This window comes from Equus caballus, chromosome X (genome assembly GCF_041296265.1).
Source record: "Equus caballus isolate H_3958 breed thoroughbred chromosome X, TB-T2T, whole genome shotgun sequence".
Classification (NCBI taxonomy): Eukaryota; Metazoa; Chordata; class Mammalia; order Perissodactyla; family Equidae; genus Equus; species Equus caballus.
The window spans coordinates 36,713,687-36,735,939 of record NC_091715.1 but is presented as its reverse complement, the minus strand read 5'-3'; the positions used below and the strand labels follow the sequence as shown (position 1 = coordinate 36,735,939).

The following is a 22,253-nucleotide window of genomic DNA, read 5'->3' as shown; positions in this document are numbered from 1 at the left end:
AGGGCGCGGCTCGCCCTACCCACCAGCCCTGCCACCGGAAGCACACCCTCCAGCAGCCCCCCCTTCGCCCCCACTCAGGTCAGTGTTCCCCGCCCCCAGCGGCCCCGTCCTGCCGGTGTCATGGAGCCCAGGGCGCTACAGTGTTGCGGCCCATTCAGGCTTCTTCGGAGCTGCCGCCGCCCGCTTTTTGTTCCTTTTTTCCTCCCATTTTCAAAAAACATTAGTTATGGCTTTTAAAAGATAGTTTAAATATATATGCTTTTGAAAACATAATTATAATTGTAGTGTATTTCCATTTTCGGTTGTGTGTTTTTTTCACTCGACATTTCTGCTTGTCCCAAGTATTTTTCCTTATTGCTGCATAGTTTTCAAAAACATCATACTAATGCCTTCATAATATTCCATGGAGTACGTAGATGGGCCATAATTTACCAAACCCTTCTCTTTTTGTTAACTCTGTAGGTTCCCTCACTCAAATTTTTTTCCATAATAATAAAAAAGTGCTGCAAAGAACATCTTTACGGATGTGTTTCTCCATACTTTGGTTTTTTTCTTTGGGCTACACATCCAGAACTAGAGCTCCTGAGAAGTATAGGAATTTTACAATGGCTCCTCATAGCACCAAATTGCCCCAGAAGCATTGTAATAATTTAAAATCCCATCTGTGATGAATAATCCTTCTAGGCCCATTTAATAGGAGAAACAAACAAAACCAGTGCCTCACAGTTATTTTAATTGGCACTTAATCTGATAATTTCTTAAGAGCAAACATTTTCATTTTATTTATTGACCCTCTCGTGAATTTTAAGTTCTTTTTTTCTTTTTTAGGGTCTTTTAAAAAGTAATTTTAGGGGCTAGCCCTAGAGGCCTAGTGGTTAAGTTTGGTGCGCTGTGCTTTGCCAGCCAGGGTTCAGTTCCCTGGTGCGGACATACACCACTTCCCTGTCAGTGGCCATGCGGTGGCTGTGACCCAAATACAAAAAGAGGAAGATTGGCAGATGTTAGCTCAGGACGAATGTTCCTCAGAAAAAAAGAAAAGTAATTTTAAACATTTTTATGAAACAAACTTTTGTCCTATTTCCTAAATCTTTTTTATTAGTATATTGTTTTCAATTTGTATTTTAGTCTAACTAAGTTATAACTTATTTTTGTAGTCAAATCTTAATGTTTTTCTTTCATGCTTTTCTCAGAAGCCTAGAATGGTTATCCTCCCTTTCAAGGCTTTGGCACGTATATAATTTTTTTCCAGGGTACAAGGTGTTGATTTGTTATATTTAAGCCAATATTCCATCTGGTATTTATTTTGGGTTATAATTTATTTTAGGTAGGATATACATTGATGCTTTTCCAAATTACTACTTTTTTTGCTTATTGATATGTGGCTCCTCTTTCATGTAAGTTCCTATATGTAAGAGAGTGTATTTTCAGATCATCTGTTCTTTTCCACATACTAGTGGGTCTTTATTATTCTGATATTGTACTATTTTAATAAGTGAAGTATTACAGTAACGTATGAAATCTGAGAGAGTTAGGTCTCCTACATTACCTTTAATTTTCATAATTATCTTTAATAGGCTGATCTGTTTATTTTATCAGGTGGACTTACAATTATTTTTTTCAAGTCTTTCCAACACACCAATGAAACATCCACTTGAAATATGTTATTTTGGTCTGCTTATCCAGAGTATACTTCACCTGTCCTATTATTAGTCAATTTCTTCTATATCTTCTAGTAAATATTTTTAGAGTTTTATCTGGGTTGCAGTTTTAGTTAAAATTATTTTAAGTGTTTTATAATTTTGTATTCTATTGTGAACGTACTTTTTCTTCCCACTGTATTTTCAGCTGGTTATTGCTGGTATATAAGAATGTTTTTGATTCAGTTGTGGTTATGCTGAAATCTTTTTTTATTAGTTTTTCAGGTTTTGCCTGTGCCGTTATTTTATCTGACTATTATGACACTTTTGTCTTTTTCTTGGTAATATTTTTATTTCATACCTTCTTACATTGTCCAGAACTCCTGAAAACAATATTAAATAATGATGTTTGTAGGGGCATTTCTGTTCTATTTCTGATTGTAGTAGACACACACTTTAATTAAGTATAATACTGGATATTTAGGCTGTTGTTTTAAAGCAGATGCTTTCTAATCTTGTTAGGGAATTACTCTTGTATTTTAAAATGTATATGGTAGGAAATGGTATGAGATTATTATATGTTTGCTCTTATTTTCTAATTTGGAAACATCTTTGCATCTGTGAGGAAAATGCCACTCTTTTTGTAGGTGGCTTATAACTGTTGTGGACTGTTGAATTCTGTTTGCTTGTATTTTAGTTAGGATCTGTGCTCCATAAATCATAAGTAGTGAAATTGCCCTGGAGCTATAGTTCTCAACCTGGACTTGCACCCTGTAATCACCTGGGAGCCTTACAAACCACTGATGCCTGGTCCCCCTTTGAGAGATTCTGATTTCATTGTGTGTGAGGGTGGGGTGGGGTCCAGGGAGTGTGGATGTGGCCCAAGCATTAGGAGTTTTAAAAGCTCTACAGGTGATTCTAATGTGCAGTTAGGGTGATGACTATTGCTCCTGTGGGGGAGGAAGAAATTTTCCTCTACCCTTCTAGGTTCTTCTGGCTGGTCTAAGAATACAGATTAACAGGAGAAAATAAAAATTTAATTTTGTACATACGCCAACCCCATATACATGAGAGAGTCAGAGACCCCACATACATGAGAGGTTTAAAGACAGAAAGGTAAAATGAGGTATATATGCTGTCTTGAGCCAAGGAATGGGGTAGGGGCCTGTGGCTTCAGAGGGGAGGAGAGTAATTCACAGGATGATAAGAGGAGCAGATGTTCAGTAATTAGAGGTTTGCCCTGCTATACAGATAGGTCATAAAAATTTATTTCTTGTAATAACTCTTATTATGGGCCAGGCCCCTAATTTAAATTCTTTAAGAGAGAGGTAGAAGTTTCTCTTGAGCCCACAGTGTTTCAGTTGCCTTTAGCTCAAAATAATCCTCATGCCAATTTGATACATCTTGGGGAGGCCTGTTCTGAACCCATATACTTTATAGTTTACTTTTTTTGTGTGTGTGTGAAGAAGATTGGCCCTGAGCTAACATCTGTTGCTGATCTTCCTCTTTTTTGCTTGAGGAAGATTGTCGCTGAGCTAACATCTGTGCCAATCTTCCACTTTTTTTTTTTTTAAAGATTTTTATTTTTTTCCTTTTTCTCTCCAAAGCCCCCCAGTACATAGTTGTATATTCTTCGTTGTGGGTCCTTCTAGTTGTGGCATGTGGGACGCTGCCTCAGCGTGGTTTGATGAGCAGTGCCATGTCCGCGCCCAGGATTCGAACCAACGAAACACTGGGCCGCCTGCAGCGGAGCGCGCGAACTTAACCACTCGACCACGGGGCCAGCCCCCCAATCTTCCACTTTTATCTGGGATGCTGCCACAGTGTGGCTTGACGAGTGGTGCTAGGTCTGTGCCTGGGATCCAAACCTGCAAACCCCAGGCCACTGAAGTGGAGCATGCGAACTTAACCACTATGCCACTGGGCCAGCCCCTATAAGTTTACTTTTTTTCTGGGATGCTTGTCAGGTATTGGAATTTACCTCCGTGGCTTTCCATCTTTTTTGATATCCTGGGGGAGTTATATAATGTGGTAATTTTCTTTTTCTTGAAAGTTTGAAAGAATCTGTTAGGAATTCATCCTGGCTAGAGGCTTTGTTTGGCCAATTCTTTGCTAATTTTTTCATTTCTTACTTGGTTACTAGTTCATTTATTGTGTTTTGGTAATTCACAATTCTTACAGAAAAATCACTTATTTGTGGTTTTAAAATTTATTTTCATATAAGTTTGTATAATTTATTATAATTTATATCTTATAATTTATAACATCTCTGTGTTGCGCACTATCTCATTTGTGATTTTATATTCTTTCTTGATTATCTTTGCTAGAATCTTATTTGTTTTATTAAAAAATTTTTGGATTTATTTGTTGTAGTTGTTTTTTTCTTTCAAATTTATCTATTTGTGCTTTTATCCTTTTTGCTTTTTACTTGTTTTCCTTATGACAAATTTCTGCACTTTCAAAAATTTTTGCTCACTGATTCAAAACTCTGACTGCATTTCAGAATTACCTGGGGGCTTTTAAAAATTAAAAAAACTAATGCTCCTCTTACCTGCCCCCAAGATTCTGGTATAATCTGTTTAGGCTTGAGTCTGTTTTTTTTTTTTTTTTAACTTTCCTGATGGGAAGCTAGGCTGAGAATTGCTAAGTTAGCACATTTAACTGAGTTAGTTCTCTTTAAATTCTCTTATGTAATAATCTAAATCCAGAAATTTACCCAAGATTACAGAATTGCCTGTATTTTATAGGTTTGTACATTTTTAAAGTTTATTAGATTCTATACTTATTTTTTTGTATTTTTATTTTCAGCACAATAATTATTAGGAATGACAATTTTTGTGTATAGTTATATAATACATTTCTGGTTGTATTACTTTGTGATCAATGACTATAACTTATATAATTTCTGTATTTTAAATTTATTAGAATTTTTTGTAAATTAGCCTTTGTGGGTGAAGAAAAATAATTTTCCCTTTCCCTTTGTAGGTTCCTGGCTAAGTCTTCCCCCAAGCCCCTGTAATAAAAGGCAGATAAACAGGAGAAAAGCAAACAGAAGTTTAATAACATGTGTACCTCCTGTGTACATGGGAGATACCCAGAAAAACTGAGTAACTCTCTGAAATGGCCCAAGCCACCACCTTAAATACTGTCTCCAGCTAAAGACAAAAGATATTGGGAGTAGGGTACTGGGGTGGCGGGGGCGGGGGGGGGGGTGCTGGAGCCAGTTATGGGAAGCTGTCAGGCAAAGCACAGTAAACAAGGGTAAGGTTGTTATCCAGATTTAAGTCCATGCCTTCTCCATTGATAAAAACTTTTACAGATTTAGTCATCCTCCTGTTCCTGGTACAGGGAGGGAGATATCCTTACAAATGGCGATTTCCCTTATAAATGTAAATGTCGCTTACAAAAGGGTAAGTTTTACTTGGATTTTACAGCTTCTCCTGTGTCTGCAGTTTCTTAAAAGTAATCAGCTCAAGATAATTCTGCATGTCAGAGCAAACCTCTAATTATTGAACATCTGTTCTTCTTATCTTGGACTTTGGTCTGCTTTTGCTAGCAGAGTGTAAAAGATTTTTCTTTACCTTTTTAAAGTAATCTACCTAGAAAGAAAAGATGTTGAATTTTATTCAAATAATTTCTGTGCTTCGTGTTATCTCCATCATCAGGTCTTTGATGACTTAAGTAAACCTGGTCTTCTCAATATTAAGAGCTAAGTGTTGCTCAGTTTCTATATTTGTCTTTGATATCTTTCATTGTCACTTTGGCTAAATGGATAATTAAGTGTTATTTCATAATGATCTGTGATCCTATTTAGTCAAGTGTTCAAATGTTTTTATATTTTGACGACTTCCTAAAATCAAATTCTAAAATGGAATCTTTTTGACCTAAAACTAACTTTGAAATTTCCCAGAGGGTCACTGGAAAATCTTAAAGGATTTGACTCTCACCTTGTAAAAAAAAAAAGTTAAGCAAATTAGGCTTATTTGATAGGTTAAATCACATAGGAAGTATTGTCAAATAGGGAGTGATGCTAAACATTATTATTTTATATTTGTGTGGATATGTGTTATAAATGTTCTAAAAATTGTATAAAATTCCTAAAATTCTGATATGTCCTGGTATAATGTTGTTAGTCATAGTTCCAGTTATTATCTTAAAATGTTATGTCACAGAAATAAGCAAATTTCTTTGTCAGTTGCATTGTAATGAACTCTAATCAGATCTTTAACCATTGCCATTTTTAAGTCTTTTATCATTTACAGTTACTGTTTTTTTTTATTGAGTTAATGATAGGTTATAATCTTGTGAAATTTCAGTTGTACATTAATGTTTGTCATTCGTGTTGTAGGTGCACCACTTCACCCTTTGTGCCCACCCCCCACCCCACCTTTCCCCTGGTAGCCACTAATCTGTTCTCTTTGTCCATATTTTAAATTCCTCATATGAGTGGAGTCATACAGAGATTATCCTTCTCTAACTGGCTTATTTCACTTAACATAATTCCCTCAAGGTCCATCCATGTTATTGCAAATGGAATGATTTTGTTCTGTTTTGCAGCTGAGTAGTATTCCATTGTATATATATACCACATCTTCTTTATCCATTCATCCCTTGATGGGCACTTGGGTTGCTTCCATGTCTTGGCTATTGTAAATAATGCTGCAGTGGACACTGGGGTGCATAGGACTTTTGGAATTGCTGACTTCAAGCTCTTTGGATAGATACCCAGTAGTGGAATACCCATACTATTGTATGGTAGTTCTATTTTTAAATTTTTTGAGGAATCTCCATACTGTTTTCCATAGTGGCTGCACCAGTTTGCATTCCCACCAGCAGTGTATGAGGGTTCCTTTTTCTCCACAATCTCTCCAACATTTGTTACTATTAGATTTAGATATTTTTGTCATTCTAATGGGTGTAAGGTGATATCTTAGTGTAGTTTTGATTTGCATTTCCCTGATGATCAGCGATGATGAGCATCTTTTCATGTGCCTATTGGCCATCCGTATATCTTCTTTGGAGAAATGTCTGTTCATGTCTTCAGCCCATTTTTTGATCAGGTTGTTTGATTTTTTTGTTGTTGAGTTGTGAGAGTTCTTTATATCTTACGGATATTAGGCCTTTGCCAGATATGTGACTTGCAAATATTTTTTCCCAGTTAGTGGGTTGTTTTTTTGTTTCAATCCTGTTTTCATTTGCCTTGAAGAAGCTCTTTAGTCTGATGAAGTCCCGTTTGTTTATTCTTTCTGTTGTTTCCCTTCTCTGAGAAGACATGGTGTCTGAAAAGATCCTTTTAATACTGATGTCAAAGAGTGTACTGCCTACATTTTCTTCTAGAAGCCTTATGGTTTCAGGTCTCACCTTTAGGTCTTTGATCAATTTTGAGTTTATTTTGGTGAATGGTGAAAAAGAATGGTCAATTTTTATTCTTTTACATGTGGCTTTCCAGTTTTCCCAGCACCATTTGTTGAAGAGACTTTCTTTTCTCCATTGTATGCCCTCAGCTCCTTTGTCGAAGATAAGCTGTCCATACATGTGTGGTTTTATTTCTGGGCTTTCAATTCTGTTCCATTGATCTGTGCACCTGTTTTTGTACCAGTACCATGCTGTTTTGATTACTGTAGCTTTGTAGTTTTGAAGTTAGAGATTGTGATGTCTCCCGTTTTGTTCTTTTTTCTCAGGATTGCTCTAACAATTCGGGGTCTTTTGTTGCCCCATATAAATTTTAGGATTCTTTGTTCTAATTCTGTAAAGAATGTCATTGGGATTCTGATTGGGATAGCATTGAATCTGTAGATTGCTTTAGGTAGAACGGACATTTTAACTATGTTTATTCTTCCAATCCATGTACATGGAATATCTTTCCATCTCCTTATGTCATCATCCAATTCTCTCAGAAAGGCCTTGTGATTTTCATTATATAGGTCCTTCGCTTCCTTAGTTAAATTTACCCCAAGGTATTTTATTCTTTTTGTTGCGATTGTGAATGGTATTGTGTTCTTGAGTTCTTTTTCTGTTAGTTCGTTATTAGAATATAGAAATGGTACTGATTTATGCAAATTGATTTTATACCCTGCAACTTTGCTGTAGTTGTTGATTACTTCTAAGAGTTTTCCAATGGATTCTTTGGGGTTTTCTATATATAAGATCATGTCGTCTGCAAACAGCGAGAGTTTCACTTCTTCCCTCCCTATTTGGATTCCTTTTATTCCTTTTTCTTGCCTGATTGCTCTGACCAGAACCTCCAGTACTATGTTAAATAAGAGTGGTGATAGAGGGCATCCTTGTCTCGTTCCTGTTTTCAGGGGGATGGCATTCAGTTTTTGCCCATTGAGTATGATGTTGGCTGTGGGTTTGTCATATATGGCCTTTATTATGTTGAGGTAGTTCCCTTCTATGCCCATTTTGTTCAGAGTTTTTGTCATAAATGGCTGTTGGATCTTGTCAAATGCTTTCTCTGCATCTATTGAGATGATCATGTGGTTTTTATTCCTCAGTTTGTTGATGTGGTGGGATTATAGTCTACTCCAATCATTAACCAGTGTTTTTCTTTTGTTTCTATAGAAATTCTTCTTATTAAATACTTGATTGCTTGCACTATAGGCCTAACTTTGGGAGCCCACCTGCATCGCCACCTCCTGAAATGAGATAGAGCTGTTTAATTGAACTGACCTGTTCTCAGAACTAAGAGATTGGTTCATTGAGATGGAGCAATCTACCAATCCAGCTTCTGGAATGTGAAACTTATCAGGAAGTTCAGAACAGGCCTCCCCAAGATGTGCCACTTTGGCATGTGGATTATTTTGAGCTGAAGGCAATTGAGACTCTGTAGGCTCAAGAGAAACTTTTACCACCTCCTTAAAGAATTTAAGTTGGAGGCCTTCCCCATAATGAGTTATCACCAGAAGTAAATTTTGTGACCTTCTGTATCTCAGGGCAAACCTCTAAGTACTGAGCATCTGCTCTTCTTATCATCCTCTGAATTACTCTTCTCCTTTCTGAAACCCTAGGCCCTTCTCCTATTCCTTGGCTCAAGATGGCAAATATGCCTCATTTTACCTTTCTGTCTTTGAACCTCTCATCATGTATATGGGGTTCCTGTTTGTGCAAAATTAAATTTTCTTTTCTCCTGTTAATCTGTCACATGTCAATTTAATTATTAGACCAGCTAAAGGAACCTTTGAAGGGTAGAGGAAATTTTTTTTCTCAACAACACTACTACCCAACCTATAGTAGCATGCATTTGTTCTTACTATTATGTTCCCTTTTCTTCTTTAGTACCTCACAATTTAAGTCTGAGCCTTTTTCATCAAATAGAACCTGAACATTTTAAGCTTAGATTTGTGATGCTGATCTCTTTTTAAAATGTTGAGCCTTATTGAACATTACTGGTGTTTCATTTCTCTTTCCTAACAGCTTCTCTAGAAATTCAGCTGTAAGTTTTTGACACTAAGATGTTTGGTTCCTGAGTAATAGTCTTTATGATTCATGCGTTGGTCACACCAAACTCACCATCTTTAAAAATTCTGGTTTATTCTGAGAGATTAGGCTTTTGCTTTTCTCTTAGGGTTGCATTGCCTAGCCTGCAATAGACAATTTTCTACACATAATTATTTTTTGTGTCAATGCTACATCAGACAGTAATCATTTTGAAAACATTTTAAGTGAAAATTAGGAATCCAAATTCATGTTAAAATCCACCTATTTGGGATATGCAATGCAAAGCAGATAACTCAATTGACATGAAAATAGGATTAAATCCCTCCCCATAAGGCTAAATTTACACCTTACATCAAGTTACTCCTGACTGCTTTGGGTTTCTTTTGGCTTTAATTGCAAGAAGATCCTGATATGAGAAATACTAACATTTAAAATTTTTCCTTTATAATGAGGAAATATCACATATCTATTATTTAAAACTAATTGACTTCATATTTTATATCCTCTAGGCTAGGCTAAAAATCCAGATGCCTCGGGGATCTGACAGGTAACCTCATATGATACAGTAGGGTTTGCAGAGGCCTGTGGGGAACTGAAGATCACATGTCCTGCCAAATGACATTTACGTTCCATTTTCAAGAAAATTACAGACAATTATACCCTCTAGGACCTTGTTTATCTAGGCTATGCTTGACATCATAAATTATGATGAAACCTTGAATCATAATTATGTTTCTATAAATTTTCATTTCTAGCAATTTTTATTTTAGTTCCTTCTCTCTGGCTTTTCTGGTACATCACGTTACGTTGCAATTAGGTCTTTTATCTTTGTGAGATCACTTTTAATCTATTTGGTGTCTCTTCCCTCGCTTTCTACTTTGCTGCATTTCACAATTTCCTCTCCCTCTTCCTTTTCTATCTTTCCATCTCGACCACTCTGACTTGTGAGCTTTCATGCTGGAGTTTGGCAACCCTGTATTCTCAGGTGACGAAAACATGAAATATCAGTCTGTCCCTCTTCTAGAAATATTGAAGCCCAACCTAAAATAATATCTTTCTTTGTCTCTTTATGTCCATCTAACATCCTTTATTCTCTTTTACTGCATCATTTGATTGATAAATATTTAATGATTACATACATGGCAGTGTTGTCAACTGATATTCCAGTTTGGTCATTCACAAGTGTATACCAATAGCATTTAATGCATAGAGGTAGGTGAGAGCTATGAAAATTTTCTCCATACTTCCCGACCCAATTACAAAGAAAAAACATGTTTCAGGTGGAATACTATTGTAGGAGTGGGAAACTTTTCCCTTCTAGATTCTTTGGCTCATCTAAATGACGTAAGACAGATTGACAGGAGAAAAACACACTTTGTACGTACAGGAGCCCCATAAAAATATGAGACACCCTGGCAGTCAGGTAATTGAGGTTTATATACCATCCAGAGCTAAGGAGAAGTGGGTAGGCGTCTGGGGCTTCAAAGGGGAGGAAGACAATTCATAGGAAGATGAGAAGAGCAAATGTTTGGTAAACAAATGTTTGTCATGCCATGTAGATAAGTCTTTCTGATATAAAAAGTTTTCTCTGGTAATAGCTCTCTTCCTGGCAAAGGCCTCCTATCTAAATTCTTTTAGGCAGTGAAGGGGAAGGTAAAAAGTTCTTCCTGAGTCTACTGGGCTCTGATTGTTTTCAGCTCAAAATAATCCACGTGCCAAAGTGGCACATTCTGAGGTGGCGTATTCAGCCCTCCCCACGCTACCTTTACTGAAAGCTCGATGACACTCCAGCTCTCTTGTCTTTTTAGGTGTTCCAACAATATCTTTCTTCCCCCCTACTTTTTAAATTGAGGTATAATTCATATAACATAAAATTCACCATTTTAGTGTGTCCAACACAATTCAGTGTCCCACATCTTTTTTCGACTGAGGTAAAATTTACATCACATAAAATTAACCATTAGCCATTTTAAAGTGTGCAATTCAGTGGCATCTAGTACATTCACAATGCTGTATAACCATCACCTCTATCTAGTTTGAAGACATTTTCATCACTTCAGAAGGAAACCCTGTACCCATCTGACAGCATTTTACTGGAAATGTTCACTCAACACAAATATGACAACATTCTAGTAGTAGGTTTAGCTAACTTTCTAACTGGGATCAGGCCAGATGATTTCACCAGAAATTCGAGCAGCTGAACATAGGACCATTTTGGAATGAAGCCAAAGGTGCCATTGTGAAGGGTGTAGATCTCTGGGCTTACTAGATTCTTAGAACCTGTTCTGGTAAAGAAAATGCTTGGTCAGTATCTGTTAACTGATCGATTCATGTTGAATACAATAATTTCATTAACTAAAACGCATTTCTAACATCCTTTATGGTAATTAACAAAGCTGCTTATGTTGATCAGAGATAAATTACTGAAGCATTTTTCCAGCTACTTCTGAAGTGTAGGCTTCTGATAGAAATTTGCTAAACACTCCCAGAGTGTGTATTCCTAATTAGGATAACTGACCACTCCTAGAGGGTAGGTTACACCTAACAGACTCACTCATATATATTATATTGTCCATGTTGAATTACCCTGGTATTACATCATATGTACAATTAACTCTTGCAACTTTAATTATAAAAATTGATCAAAAATGAGAGCAAAGGGAATATTAAAATGGAGCTCTAAAGGAATCCGTGGCCCTGGTCAAGCTTGAAATGGTAGCCTGAATCTGCTGTTCCCTCAATTACCATGTCTTTCTCATTGTGTGAGCAGGTCGCCGTGTTGAGAGTAATTCCGATGGTTAAAGATATGTATTATTCATACGACATGGTACCTAAGCCTAAGGAAGCTCTTTCAGCTGGTCTTCAATTGAAGAGGTAGTCAGTCTTCTGCTTCAACGTGGTAGAAAAATGGACTATGTTGAACTTACTGAGAGGCACAGTTTTCTAAAGGGGTTAAGGAATTTTCAAGGGTATTTTTTACTATCTCTGATTTTGACTGTAACTACTTTAGAATCCACCTCTCCTATTAACGTCCACTTCTCCCCTCCCCCAAAACACACAGTGAGACTAGGTCTAGCATTGAGTTAGGCTTTTTGAGGGTCCTGAAGAAGTGTATGGTGGAGTCTCCAGTGCATTGGAAGAATTTCAGATCTGCCTGTTTGAATTGCCTCAAGGCAAGCAATCAGCAGGACCAGAAGTCAGGATAATTTTATTCTAGAACCAAGGTAGCTTTGTGTTGTTTTTAATGGGGAAAAAATGGCAAAACTTATATTCATCTTGTGGGAAAGAATGTTTTGTCTTCTGTAACACATACATATAGAATCCCACTGTGAAATTCCAAAGACAGATGCTAGTTCGATTTAAGGTAGAGCTGAATGATGGATTTATTGCTTGAATATCATTTTCTCATTCTAACCAGATGGTGATGAAAATATAAAATAATCTTTATATACTGTAATCTAGATCGTATATCCATTCTCATAGCTGATGTGGGGATGTCTTCTTGCAAAAATCTTCCCAACTTTTTTCTTTACATTAACAAAAAATATATAGGCAGTAGCTTTATTTTAAGTTTGCTGATTTTTTTTCATTTCTTTGTTTCTAATTATGATTCCAACAGGTATTATCTTTTGATGCCTATTTAGAAGATGAAGTGCCTGAAAAAAGTCAAGAAAACTATAGAATAAGACGCTATAAAATCTACTTCTACCTTGAAGATGACACAATTCAAGTAAATGAACCAGGGGTGAGAAATAGTGGACTGCCTCAAGGTATCTTTTTAAACAGAGTTATGATTCTTTCACTTCTAGCTCCTGTCTTTATCTACTGCCTTTCTCTAGCTTTCTAAAAGACCCCATGCTACTGCTTAGGTATCTCACTTGGTGGTGGTGGTCAATATAAACATACTATTAGCTTGTAATTATTGATGGTGACTTATCAGCTTTCTACATGCCAATACGTCAACATTGGCCATTCCTGTCACTCTTCTATGGTGTTCTACATATGTATTAATCATACAACATGGTACCTAAGCTTAAGGAAGCTGTTTCAACTGGTATCCTTTCAGGTGCTGCTCTAGTATGAGCAAACTCCCCTGTGTCTTTGACTTTTTTCTTCAAACTCTTTGGTCTTTTGCTATGACCACATCACTTCCTTCACAACACCCTCAGGGGAAGAGAGAAAACTGTTCTTCACTGCCACTTCCAGATTGGTATTCTCTCTTCTTTCTTGAATTCACTGCCATTTGCTTCAGCCACCCTCTTCTCATCCTCAGACCTGTTAACTACAGACTTTAACGGTACTTCAACAGAGGATCATTGTGTCTTCACCTCACGTATGCCAGTCATCTTTATCCATACTCCACTTTAGCCAGACAAGAATTAACTCTGATGTGACCACCAGGGAAGCTAATCCTAGGTTGCATTATTAGAAATATGGCAGAGATCAAGGGAGGTGACTGATTTCTCCTGTTTTTGTATGAGTCTTTGACTTGGGACAATGCTGAGTTCTGGATGCCTTCAGGGGACAGCAATCAGGATGGTGAAAGGACTGAAAATTTGTTACGTGTAAGGCAGAATGGTGAAAAGGGATATTTGTCTGTAAAGGGAAGGCTCAGGTGAGCCTGATAAATGTCTTTAGGAATCTAAAGGACTGTCATGTGGAGGAGGCATGACCTAATTTTCTGTATCCTCAAGGACAGGACCTGGGGGGGTCAGAATTCAGGTCAGTAAGAAGAATAATTTTCTAGCAGAGAGCTGTTGGAAGTTGTAGTGGATGGCTCTGGATGAGCATGGGGGTCAGGGTCAGGTATAGGGGTGAAAGTAAGAGGAGTCATATATTTGTTTGGTCATTGGTATAGATGGATGGCCCTGGAGGCATGTCTTAGTAGAGGTGTGGAGGGGAGTCATGTATTTGTTTGCTGGTTGGTGTAGATGACCTTCCAAGGCCCCTTTGATCCATGAGGAGCTGTGATTCTTAGGTACGTTGTTGTCTCTTTGTCTTTTGGAGTATTGCCATCTCTAATATTTTAGGCTCTGAAATTGCCTTCTCTGACTGCAGTCTCGACGCCTTTTACTTTCCCTGTTTGTTCACACCCACCATCCTTGTTCTTCATTCTCCTAGCAAAACATATCCTGAATCTGTCCATGTGTTTCTATCCCCTTTGCTACCATCCTAACCCAAGCTACCCTCGTTTCTTTAGTAGAGGAATGGAATAGCTGCCTAATAGGTCTCTGCTCCTCCTACAATCTCTTCTCTACACAGCAGCCAGAGTGTCGGGTGGGTATTACCTTGATGCAGTGTTGACCTCCAAGAAGCATGCATGCAGGCTTTCCCAGAGGCCATAGAACAGAAGTCTCATGAACCATATTAAAATGCATAAATCACACAACGCATTAAAACAATTTAAAACACACAGTGGGAAGCAAGGGGAAAGCGATGGGATAGGTTCACACACATAGGACATGGTATGAGTGGGTAGAAGGACCACTTGCCTGAATCCTGGGACGGGGAATGACCCTGTCTCTCTCTGCTGAAAGAATAGCAGCCTTTCCTGCTAATAGTGTGGTTTGGCAACCAGAGTTGAAGTTCAGGCAAGGAGGACCACAGACAGAAGGGATTTCAGGCTAGTGGAACACACTTACTCTGTTGGAGAGTGCAGGGACAAGTGGGCCTGGCCACAGCTGTAGCTTGCCAGTAAGCCTGCTGAATAGTCATGGGTTTGTTTGTGTTTCTTGGGCAAAGGACACATGGGGCCAGAATGGGTGTCACCAATGAATGAGTGGCCGAATCAAGCCCTCATGAATATTGAGTACTCATGAATATTTACTGCCTCTTGTATATTTAGTGTATCATGAATATTTAGAGCCCAGGTGTCTCATGAATATTTAATAGCTACTGAAAATTAGTCATCTCTTGGTCTTTCCATCTCTTTCTTTCTATGTTTAACATATGTGCTCTACTTACTTATTGTTTACTTATCTATTTACTTATTGTTATTTAACACACATCTTATGATTTTCTGGCTATGTGGAATCGACTTTTTTGCTTACTAACTACTTATCTTGGCCCAATGCTGCTATATTAGTAATACCACAGTGGGGTTCGAGGGGGATAAACAGGGATTTTGGGACCATGGGCCTCTGAGAGTAAGGTTGTGATGAGTCGGTATGCAAAGGACTTCCTTCAGTGCTCGTGGGATTGAGGTTTTTCTTAGAGCATGGCTTCATTGTGTCTGGATGATGAATTTGGAGCCAGTCAGCATTGCCAATAAGTGTTTGTTGAATGCTGACTCTGTGCCAGGCATTGTGCTGGGTTTTGGGAAAACAGACAAAACGAATAAGACCCGTTATACTCCTATCTGATGGAGCTTATAGGCAAGCAGATTGGAGAGTAAAGGGAGCAAGGTGACCATCCATGAGCTTGCAATCGTTCAGGCTGGGAATGCTGAGTGTCCAAACCAGGACAATGATGGTAGGAAGATTTTAGAGGCATTTGGTTGGCAGAGTTGATAGGCCTTGACCAGCGATTAAATATAGAGAGTGAGGAAGGGGAATATCTAATGATCAGGTGCCTACTTTATCATTATCTCATTTAATCCCCCAACAGTCATCTAAAGTAGGTCATCGTCAGCTTTTATAGAAAAGGAAACCGGCTTAGAGAGGTAATTTGCTCCATCTGAATCTTAACTGGTTGTCTCAGAGCTCACTCTGTGGTTGAGAGGATGGTGATACCTTATTAAAATCCAAGAACACGGAGCAGGGAGCAGCATTGTGGTTGGAACTGGAGTATGTTTGTTTGGGTCATGAGGCCTTTGAAGGTGGGTTGGGACATCTGTATGGTGATACTCACCAGGCAGGTGGAACCTTGGGGTGTGTTTTCAGGAAAAAAGTCAAGACTAGAGATGTGGATTGGGAATCATGGCTGCCAAGATCATGAACAGAATCAGGCTTGTTATACCATGTTGGAAGACAGCCGCTGTTGAGGTGGTAGAATGAGGAAGAAAATTCGATTTAGTGTCTGTACTTGGTTTTACTAGTGGAGGGAGAAGGTAAGGATTGGTATGAAGACACAATATGAGCTATCCTCATTATTCTTTGTGCTCTGACACACTATCCACTCCATGGTCTTTTTGTTTGGAGGACTTATGGCTTAATGGTAAATCTTTCAGGAAATATAGAAATGCCTTGATATTTTGAAAAAGGTTTTCACAGATTTTTAAGGTTGGAAGTGTGACATTTTATTTTGTAAAGGGACAAGAGATCTTTAGACTCTTTAGGATCATTTTAAACATATAAGGCAGTTTTTAAAGATTGACAAGAATGGATGAGAAAATGTTTGGACAGTTACTTCAGAAGAGAAAGAAAATTTACAACTTTTAATTTCTGTGAACATCTGTTTTACCTAAATGTGTTTGTTTAGATAAGTGACAGTATTACTTTAGCAAGAAATAGTTTCTTACAAGTTTTCAGTTGAGTGCTTTACTCTGATATTCCCTAACTAAACTTTGCTTATTTTTTTTACTTTCCCCACATGACACCAAATTTACACAAATGGTGGACTGGAGGTCATAGGACACCCCAAACCTGCATTAGTGACTTGCATTGTCCTTATTGTTATTACTTTTTAAGTGAAAGCTGATATTCCTGTAGCTCACTGGCCCTTCTCCAGTGAGTCTTAGTTTTATTAAACTATCCAAGAAGAAAAATGAAACGTAGCAGCTATGAGGATCTTGGAAAGGCTTACATTAAGACTTTTCAATTCTCTCAGCCTCTTGGTTTCAAATCTCACATAGACAGATTCCAGAGGCAAATTGAAGAAAGTCATAATGATTTACTTGAAAATAATTTTTATGTGGGTAGGAGTGAACGTTATTCATAAAGACTTGGGGAAAAAAACCTGAGTAAAAGACAATTTTAAAAAAAATCTCTTGAAAATTTCAGAATTTCTGATTGGCTCACTCTGATCAGGACATTTCCCTGAGCGAACACACAGCTCACGTGATATGGCCAGAATACACGATAATCACAATCTGTAATGAGACTGAATTTGTGAGCAGAGTGGAAATAGCTGTGGGCTATAGCAAGTCCTGTGGAAGACAAACACGAATAACCACTCTATCATCAAGCTTTGTTTAGCAAGAAACCAGTGTCTCTTGAAGTATTTAATATGATGATTCTTGTTAAGGAAGGTGTGTTTGAACAGAGGATACTTTGGAAAATCATTAAATGCCTTCTTCAAGCTTTCCTAAACTAAATGATTGGGAAAAAGAAAACAAGCTTAACGAGCCAGTGGCTCAGATCTTGGTGGGACAGGGTAGGTGTCTCTTTCAGTTGTGTCTTGAGTGGCTTGGGACTACTTTTCATGTACCTGTGGGCCCTGGGAAGGGGCTGGGGGTTACATTTAGGTGCTGCGCACTGATGCTGTTCCTGTCACTTCCGCAGGGTTTTGATATTTTCCAGATGAACTGGAAGGTCAGATGCACCTGTTTGTTTCGTGGAGCTGCCCATTCAGAAATTAGCGCACCTGGATGAATTAGCCTCCCTTTTAGTTGCCTCTCCTATCATGTAACTTATTTTTAGAGAAGTGAGAGTTTGGAATAAGCCAGAAACAAAAGAGGCATCCCAAAGCTTGATGCCAAAATAGGCATTTAGTTACATACAGCTTCTAATCATAACAACGTATTTTTAAAGTTCACAAATCCTTGTTGGCAGAGAGATATATGTGTGCTATAAGTCAAGTCACTGTCGTACTTCAAGGCTTGCTTTCATTTCTTGCCAGAACATCACTCTCTTTTTGGTTAGATGTGTTATATTTATAGAATTGGTTACTGTTCTGTGGGAATGTAGTTAAAATAACGTTACACCAAGCCAAGAATGTCAGAGGTTAATCCCAGTAGTTTTACCTTCAATTGTCGAACAGAATAATTGTTTGTTAAATACTACCAAGCCAGACTAATCTATGCTAAAGAAAGGATGACAGTTAGAAACATGCCATGATTTTCTATAAGGTCTATACCAGTTGTTCTCAATTGAGAGTGATCATCAGAATTTCCTGGCCCCCTCAAAGAATTTCTTTTCTTTTTAAAAATTATATGTTTGTTTGCTTATCTGTTTATTATCTGTCTCTTCCCCTAGGATACATACTCCATGATTTTAGGATCCTTGAAAGTTTTTTTTTTTAAACAATTTCTGATTCTGTAGTCCTGGGGTCAAGAACTGGCTTCCACTTGGTTCTTAGTGCATCCTTCATTAGGAACACTGATCTCCCCTAGTGATTTGTTTTGGCCCCTCAACAGGTAGTATTTTTTATGTATATTTTTTATATTCTAAGATAATCTACCTTAAGCAAGCAAACGTAATCACGAAATAGAGGTCATTTATATGTCATTCATTCATATTGGGCATATACTATATCTAAGTACTGTGCCCCATAAAGTAGAGGAGTGGTGGTAGTATGATTGCCAGTTAAAATACAAAATGCCCAGTTAAATTAGAATTTAAGATAAGTAATGAAGTTTTTAGTATAACTATGACCCAAATAGTTCATGGGACATACTTATACTAAAAATTATTCATTGTTTATCTGGAATTCAAATTTAACTAGGCATCCTATATTTCAATTTGCTAAATTTGGCAACCCCAAAGGGTGGACCTTTCTGGGGGGCAGTTGTCATTGAATAGGGCAGAGTAGAATTTAAGAGTGGAGGTAAGTCACTGGTCCATGAAGATAGGTGCTTGGTCCATGTGGCTGTTCAATAAATATTTGTTGAAGGAAGGAAGGAAGGAAGGCAGGGAGGAAAAAGGGAAAGGAAAAATGATGGACAATGTTCATAACACAATGCAGGGATCATAAGTGGTACCAGGTACTTTTTGGGATCAGAGGAGGAAAAGCCAATAGCCACTAGAGAAGAAGGCATTTGAGTAGTGCCTCAAAAGCTTCTCCAGATAAAGATGGAAGAGGAAGACACATTAGTCAAAAGGAACAGCATGAGATACAGAGGTGGGGTAGTGAGGGGATGAGGAGTGGGAGGTATTTGGGAGCAGATCATAGAATATGTAAGAAGAACTAGGCAAGAAGGCAGTAATGCACGAGGACATTAAAGCACCTAACATGCTATCGTTTGGGGCTCATTCAAAGGCCGGGGGAGATGCATGCGATTGTTATTATTATGATCAGAGATGTGGAATTTTTAATTCGTTTGCTACAAGACAGAGGTCAGGCTATCTATATAAAAAAGTTATGAAACAAAAACTCTAAAAGTGACATTTTATAAAAATAAAAATGGAATAGTCACTTTAGTGAAGGGATAATAATGAACACAAAAGGGGGGAAGAAAGATACTATTTCTCGTCTGATGACAGTGAAGGGTCTTAGTATTTTTAGGATACAAACTTAGTAAACATGGTGACAAGTGGCAATTCCAGTTGTATATTCATTTACCTAAGAAGTACCTGCCTCTAGACTTGGATGTACTCTAGGTCTAAACGTTACTAAAATGAAGTAAACGTACTTAAAATTAAGATACAGATAGGAGGTTGAAGTCTTAATTCTGAAAGGTGAATTCCTAAAAACTAAATTTAGTGGTTTGAACAAAGATCTAAAGCCAGTCCCAACGGAATGAAATGAAAAAGCATTAAACATAAATGGATATATCATCATTTTGATCTAAACCACAGGGAAATGTTAGAAAGTTAAAGCTTGCAGAGTACAATCAGATAGCAGGGCCTTTAAAAAGGAAGAGAGACGTAGAATATGAAGATAAGGAAGAGCTTAAAAGCAAGCACTGATGATGGACATTTGCCCAAATTGTCTTTACGAGGCAGTTAGGACAATAAACATCTAAAAATTTAAAGGGCAGATATGGTGCTTTTGTTGTTTTTCCATTTTGTAGCATTATTTTTATTTACGTACCTTAATGATCTCGGGTTCCAAAGACATAGCATCCTGCCCATTTCTTTGATATTCCAGAACAAATTCCTGCTGGTGGAGTTTCTGCATTTATCATGGAAGACTATAAACACACAATTACCAATAAATAGAAATTTCAATCCCCAAAGGACGCAGTTGAGAGATCCCACGAATATACTATTGAAAGCTGTCGTGTGCTACCATACATTTCAAATAGCCCACATTAATTTTCTGATTAACATGGAATTGGGACTTTGGATTTCTTGATATTAATATTTTCTTGTTTGGTGTTAGATCTGCCTTCTGTTTCCAACCCATGGATGGTCGGGAATCTTTTTTTTGTTACCCCTAAGAACTTCCAGGGCCTTTCCTGAGTACCACTTAGTGAGAGAAGTGTGGGAGCTAAGATAAGGAAGAGTGTGAGGGTGTAGGGTATGCAGGCTCCTAAGGGAGGGGTGTAGGTAATACAGTGGTGCTGGCCCTCGAGGGGGGATTGCTGCAACTGGCAAGTGGGCCGTCTCTAGAAATTTGCCTTTAGAGAAGAGGGAAGTTGTTCTTTTGGAAGAGCAGCTCTATCATCTCTCTCTCTCCTTTTCATGATGCTGGCAGCCCTTCTCCCCATTTCTATTCTGTGTTGCCGTAACACTCCTTACTCTCCTTCGCTTAAGTAATTTGTGTCTGCAGTACCGTGAGATATACCTTAGTAGTGCAAACTGTGGAAAGTAATGGTATTTACTTAGAGCTTGAAAACCCAGGTTCAAGATCTTTTCTGCCATTTGTTAGGGTGTGACCTTGGGCACATCAATTAACCACTCTGAGCTTTAGTTTTCTCATCCATAAACTGAATATTTATATTTTATGCGTTAGCTGCCTCATGGGATTATTGAAGATTAAATGAGAAAATGTATATGAAAGCATATCCTAGGGCTATAATGATGATTGTGATTATTATTATTATTTAAAAACTCAGTGGGTCAGTCAGTTCTTCCCACCTGGAAAAATATAGGATTCCTATTCGAAGTCTTACTGAACAGAAATCAGCGCTGACTTGCTTACTGGAATTTTTATACTGAAGTACAAATGCAAGATAGATGGAATTTCTAAAGAAGCTCCTGGCTGTTGAATAAATCTTATATATTTTAAAAACTGTCACAATATAAGTACTTTTAAAGAGATATATAATGGTTTCTGAAAATACCTGAAATGCTCATGCTTTTATAGATGTTTAAGTATGCAATTTGTTCTAAATGTCTAATCTTGAATGATTAAATAATTTGCATACTGTTTTCAGTGGCATGAATTAAAGGCTAATTGAAGTATAATTTTTTGCAGTAAAATTATATCATCTTTTATGTAGTACATTTAAAAATATTCTAGGCCAGTTCTAATTTTATAGTTTTATCATTTTAATTTAATGTACCAAGTAATTAAAAATTGCTACAAAGAAAAGAAGATGAAAATAATTTTAGTTAATTTCCTTTCAACAGAGTGAAAAGATGATTAGTAGAATAATGGAACAGAGCTCAACACAGTTCCTGGCACATGAAGATATTCATTAAATGTTCCTTAATGAATAGAATGAATAATTTCTAAGTATTTCTAGACTTTAAGACAAGGCGACATTCTCAATGCTATATAAAATATGAAGAAGATTGCTTGACATCTTTATACTAAATGCTTCCATATAAAGGTCCCACAAGCCAGTTTTTCTTGAACCATTAGACCCTCACTTGGCTCTGCTTGCCTTTTCTCCTTTTCTCTTTATTCGTGGAGCAGATTCTCAGGCCTAAGTCAGTCACAGATGTTGAGAGATAATTCTCCACTGGTATCTTGCATTTCTGTAGATCTTGCAAGCAGAGGCACTGACTGCTCTTTGTTCTAGACTCTCTCTTCAAGGATATTTATATAGCAAACAGCTTTGGAAGACAAAGATAGTCTCTCCCTCTGGAGCAAAGCGCAGGTTTGCTCATAGCCTTGGAAGATAGAGATGTTGTCTCCTTTGGGAACAAGGGGCAGACATGCTTATTGTCCAGTCTAATAAAGATAATGTCTACCTCTGAGACAAAAGGCATGAATGCTTATTGCCCATTATAAAGGATTCGGGTTCCCTAAGCTCGGGGTTCCTCTCCTGTAAGTACCCACTGTGTGTGCGGGGGCTATCTGGACCTTATTGTATCATCCTGTAGGAATTGAGGCTCAGGAAACTGGTGCAAAAAATGCTGATGTTCTGGCTACTGTTATTGCTGTGAGTAATAAACTGCCCTTTAT

The 22,253-nt window shown here is 37.6% G+C and overlaps 1 protein-coding gene across 1 annotated transcript in view; it reads left to right on the top strand.

Moving 5' to 3' along the window:
- The window catches only part of EFHC2 (EF-hand domain containing 2), a 178,472-nt gene that overhangs the window by 46,632 nt on the left and 109,587 nt on the right, over positions 1–22,253 (top strand). The window contains exon 3 of the mRNA XM_005614086.4: positions 12,697–12,847. Within this exon, the coding sequence (XP_005614143.3) occupies positions 12,697–12,847 (151 nt within the window). The remainder of the gene's footprint in view (positions 1–12,696; positions 12,848–22,253) is intronic.